The sequence below is a fragment of the Culex quinquefasciatus genome, chromosome 1 (assembly GCF_015732765.1).
Source record: "Culex quinquefasciatus strain JHB chromosome 1, VPISU_Cqui_1.0_pri_paternal, whole genome shotgun sequence".
Taxonomy (NCBI): Eukaryota; Metazoa; Arthropoda; class Insecta; order Diptera; family Culicidae; genus Culex; species Culex quinquefasciatus.
This window is the reverse complement of record NC_051861.1, coordinates 28,052,693-28,057,388: the sequence shown is the minus strand read 5'-3', so window position 1 is coordinate 28,057,388 and position 4,696 is coordinate 28,052,693. Positions and strand designations below refer to the sequence as shown.

The 4,696-nt window shown below is 42.1% G+C and overlaps 1 protein-coding gene across 1 annotated transcript; it reads right to left on the bottom strand.

Moving 5' to 3' along the window:
* Positions 1-954: 954 nt before the first annotated feature.
* Positions 955-4,303, bottom strand: LOC119765514. Its single transcript, XM_038249511.1, has 5 exons — positions 4,098-4,303; positions 3,007-3,840; positions 2,675-2,945; positions 1,345-2,309; positions 955-1,075 (listed from the first exon to the last, which is right to left on the bottom strand). Exons 1-4 carry the CDS (start codon positions 4,198-4,200, stop codon positions 1,364-1,366), a joined length of 2,154 nt encoding a protein of 717 aa, XP_038105439.1. The 5' UTR covers positions 4,201-4,303; the 3' UTR covers positions 955-1,075; positions 1,345-1,363.
* Positions 4,304-4,696: the final 393 nt, after the last annotated feature.

Below are 4,696 nucleotides of genomic sequence, written 5' to 3'. Positions count from 1 at the left end.
ACCGTTTGGGGCCGTGGAGACAAGCATCCTTCGAGTGGCTCAACGTACCCAAGTTTTGCAAGCTGAAATGTCGGACATTAAGAGTCGGATGGAGTACGTGGGTCAGATGTTGCGCCAGTCGGTGGCAAGTTTACGTAGAATTTTACACTCCAGTCACGACGGCTACTGAGACGGAACAATCCGCACCGGAAGTTTCTTTCAGTTTCGGATCGACATGGATAAGATTATCGACGCGACTCTGGACTCATAGGACTACTTGCTGTCCGAGAGCAGAACCCCAGTTCCGAGACGGTTTGTCGCAGTCGAACCTTGAGCGAAAAAATGAATCCATAGCAGATTGCAAGCAGTCCTACTAGTGATCCATGCTGTGGTCACCTACAGAGAGGTGGCCAGTGTTGCCCTCTGCGTACATTCGAACTGGGCGCCACTATACGTCCTACTCGGACCCATCAGCTGCTCTGTCGCGATTGCCCTGAAAGTTGAACTCGTCCAAACCATGGCCTCACTCGGAAAATCAAAAGAAGCTGTCCTTGAGCTGAGTTGTGCTAGTCTTTAACTAACGCTATTCCCTACTTGTCATATACACTTCAACAACTCTGATTTTCAACTACACTGAAACCCCGCTGGTTTGACACCAATTGCTGTCAAACGAACGGGGTCACTTTTTAGCTTTACATCATCTTTACACAGAGCTTACACTTACTGCCAAACGTTATGTTTGATATTAAGTGTGAGTTCCGTGAAAAAACTAACAGTTCGTCACTTTCAAGTTTGAGATTGTCAAACTAACGGGTGCAAACTAAAAAGTACCCAACGAAAAGGTGATCAACCAGCGAATGTTGAGGGTAGCAATGCAACGCACTTCATTTTTATACGTTTTTTCATAATTCCCAACAATTCACACAAAAAAGAAAACTTAATAAAGGCGACATCCGGAAGAAAACAAATTTGAGATTTCAACAGGTGTATGTGTTTTAATCGATATTATAAAATAAGCAAACATAACAGTGAGGTTAGTAATGGAAGTTGTTATAATGCAGTATTGTACTTTAAATATTCAACCAGTGCGTCTGACCTGTAACAATAAGAAAAAAAAACATAAGTATGTGATTATTAATGATTGTAAAATTTTATTTTAATGTTGTTTTATATGTAGTGAATTTTGTTGTTTTCACAGTTACTAAGTCGAGTACTTTTAATAAGCTAGAGTAGGAGTCGTAAAATTCTGAGAACCTCGATCGAAGTTAGAATCGCTAAATCATCAGAACCAGAATCAAATCAGAATAAAGGACAATCAGAGAGTCAACTGTATAATTAGGGTATTTTAGTTTTAAAAAATCTCACCATTTGAAAAGATTTCATTTTATTTTTGCCTGAATCTTTGATTTCTGTCCACAGACAGAATTTGTCGTCCTGGAGCTACCATCCACAAAAATGTAGATTTTTTAATATGTTTTACATGTCCCGTCGAATCCCTTATTTTAAATACATGCTTGTCACCAGCGCTGGTACTTTTCAAGGTTAATTCTTCGCTTGTGTCAAATAGGTCCTCGATGGCGTAGATAGGCTCTTCCAATCTCTCATCAAACTCCTGTTGCACCTGCACAAACTCCACTGTGTCAGAAAAATCGAATTCATCATCTGCACTTTCCGACGATTGAGTTTGGGTTGACTTTCCGACAATTTCTGGATCATCATCATCGTGTTCTTCTTCTTCCAAATCACTAAATTCGTCGTTATAAGAGTCGGCGTCCACGAATTCAAACTCGGTTGGTTGGTTTGGTCGATTGTTTGATCTCAAGATAAGTGAGTCTGTGAAATCAATTTCTCCGTCACTCAAACCAAGACTCTGCAGCATCTGTCGCGCGGTGAGCTCAGCCTTCGAAACTTCATTTGTGATCTCGATATCATTTGGCAGAACTTGTGGAGGGTGAGCGTTGTTGAACTTGTCGAGCGATGGGAAGTTAATTTCACCGTTATATTTATGCATAATGCAAGTCTTCATTTGGAGTCTCTTCAGTTTTGCTCGAAGCTCCTTGATGGTGAAATTTACGACGGTTTGATTTGTAGATGCCATTGTCCTTAATTGGCCAAACAACTTTTCACAAGGTTGACTCGACAGAAAAGTAATCAAACATTGTTCAGGAACATTTCGGTCTCGGCAGTCCCTGATAAAAGCAATTAGCGCATGCGCATTCAACTCCACGCAATTGTATGCGTTAGTGGTCACGCATTGATCGTAAGTTAAGCCACGCTTGCGATTTAGCCCAATCCAGTTTCTCCATGCTCTGACGAAGAAGTTTACAGTCCTGAAAAATTAAAAATAATATTAAAAAAAACGTATGGTGCGCACGCATATGTGTGTGTGTTAAGAGAGAGAGAGAGAGAGAGAGAGAGAGAGAGAGAGAGAGAGTAAGAATGAGTCATCCTAAAAAAATGTCAAGCATAATAGGATTTGGTATGTCGAACTATTGAGGTTTTACTCTATCCAGATTTAAACGCGCAACATGGAGTTAAACTTTCTGTCAAGCTTCTGTGAAGTTTACCTAGACAGCTGCGAAGCTCTCCTTTTTAATTTTCTGATACATCAAGTTTGTGGGATCGCACCAACCCATGAGATTGGTTAACTGTCAGTTAAGAAAAGTGTGAAAAGCTCGGTGAAAAGTTTACTTACCAAATGTAATAAATTCTTTGAAGTGGTTCGATGTTCTCCTCAATGAAGGAACGGTGCATAAGTTGCATGAGTTTTAGGAAAATTGCGGTTCCCAAGCTTCCCTCGACATTGGCCACCAAGAAGTCTATCAGTGATTGCTTGATCAGTTTGAGCGTGGGCGCGTACTTCATTTTGTCCTTCAAATTGATGTCCGACCAAGTTAGACCGTGTTGGAATTTCTTGTACTTTTTGATCAGCGTGTTTAAGTGGCATTTTCCGATCGTGTAGTCACCTGTACAAGCAGATTTTCTATGTTTAGTAATTGTAATCAAATGAATTTAATCCGTTCTTACCAATTATCAGGTCCCTTGTAAGTAGCCGATTTCTGAACTTGTTTGTCCCATGCGTAGCATCTTGCGCATTAGGTGCGTAGTTGGAATTAACAATGTAGTATCCACCCAAAGGAGATGGTTGTCTTTCCTGGTCCAGGCCGGCGCGGATGTTCATCGCTTTGAGGAGCCTAGGGTCTCCGTCAGCGTTATACGAAACGATTCGAATTCCGACTGAACTCAGGACTTCCTCTAGGTATGCCCACCGGTTCAAAACATCCACGTGTGTAAACTTATTGTCGGAACATGCAAAATACAGAACAAAAGGTGCCGCTCCAGCCACAAGCGGTACGGCGAGCATAACGTAAGCATAGTTGCCTGTTGGGTAATTTTTCACGTCTTCCATAACTTTGTGGGGTGTTGTAGCTTTGAACAAATTTTGTACAGGCATGCCATTCTCATCAAAGGGCGCAACTAGGCCGGTTAGACTGTCGTCGGTATAGCTGTACTCCGTTGCTGCGGTTAATCTTGTTCCGTCCTCACAAATCGATACTGCCATCGGGTAACCGTTTTCCTCAAGGTAGGCTTTCAAACCTTCGACATCAATAGTCCCTTCAACAACGTTGGTGGTGTATTTACTCATGTGGCGCTGAATTGTCTTTAGAGTCATTGTTCCGATGTTACGCTTTATGTACTCGTAGTGATTGTTACCGCCAGTTAGATAATCATAAGTGCAAATGTCTTTCTCGATATCCGAGTATTTTCGGGCAAACTTATTTTGATCTTTCACTCGGTGATGCATGTCGACCAATAAATCCAACAGTGCGGAGTCTGTCAGTGGCTTCTCAACATTTTCACCTGGTGACAAAAATAATGAAATTTAAAATACAACGCTTCCCATCATTTTTTAACATGCTTGGCGATTAGGGGTCCATCCATGAACCCATCCATGATTTCAAAAAAGTGTCCACGTGATTTATGAATGGCCCCAACGATAACTGAATGATTGTAAAATGTGTAATCGGATATTTTAACACTCAGACTTCGCCGACACTCGCTTAACTCCGCCTCTCATGTGAAAGGACGCTAGAGTACAGTTATGACTCCTTGCTTACCGTTTTGTTCATCCGCCAGGTGTTCTTCACCTGAGAATGAAGCCTCTGGCTCAACGGGTTCAATTATCAGCTGCGATGTGCCAGACGTTGTGGGTATATCCATTTGTATGTTGCTGTTGTCATGCACCAGCGGGTCATCATCACCCGAACACGACTGCACCGACTGCTCGTTCGGCTCTTTAGGATCACTTGCAATCAAGCTACCATCCGCTGAACGTTTTGGCCTGTTTTTTGTTGATGTTTGTAATACCCTTCTTCGCATGCTGGTTAATGTGACGGCAAATGTTGTGCTTGGTCCAAGAGTGAGTGCCGATTTTAAGAGAGCCAACAGTTCGGGCGCAGAACGGGCACTTTACTGCAGCCTCCAAACATCCCGCTGAACGTCTGCGAATTGAAACTACTTGCATTTTTGCAAGAAACGTTGTCGTCATGTGGTCGGGTGTCCTATTCGGTGATATCATTTCGGTAATTTATTTTCTGAAAATTTTATCAATTAAACTTACGTCTCCAAGTACTCCCCTCGGATCCGGGCCAACAAACTCGAAGAATGATTTGCAAAATCATTTTCATTGATCGGTTGAGTCACTTCTGCCACCGAA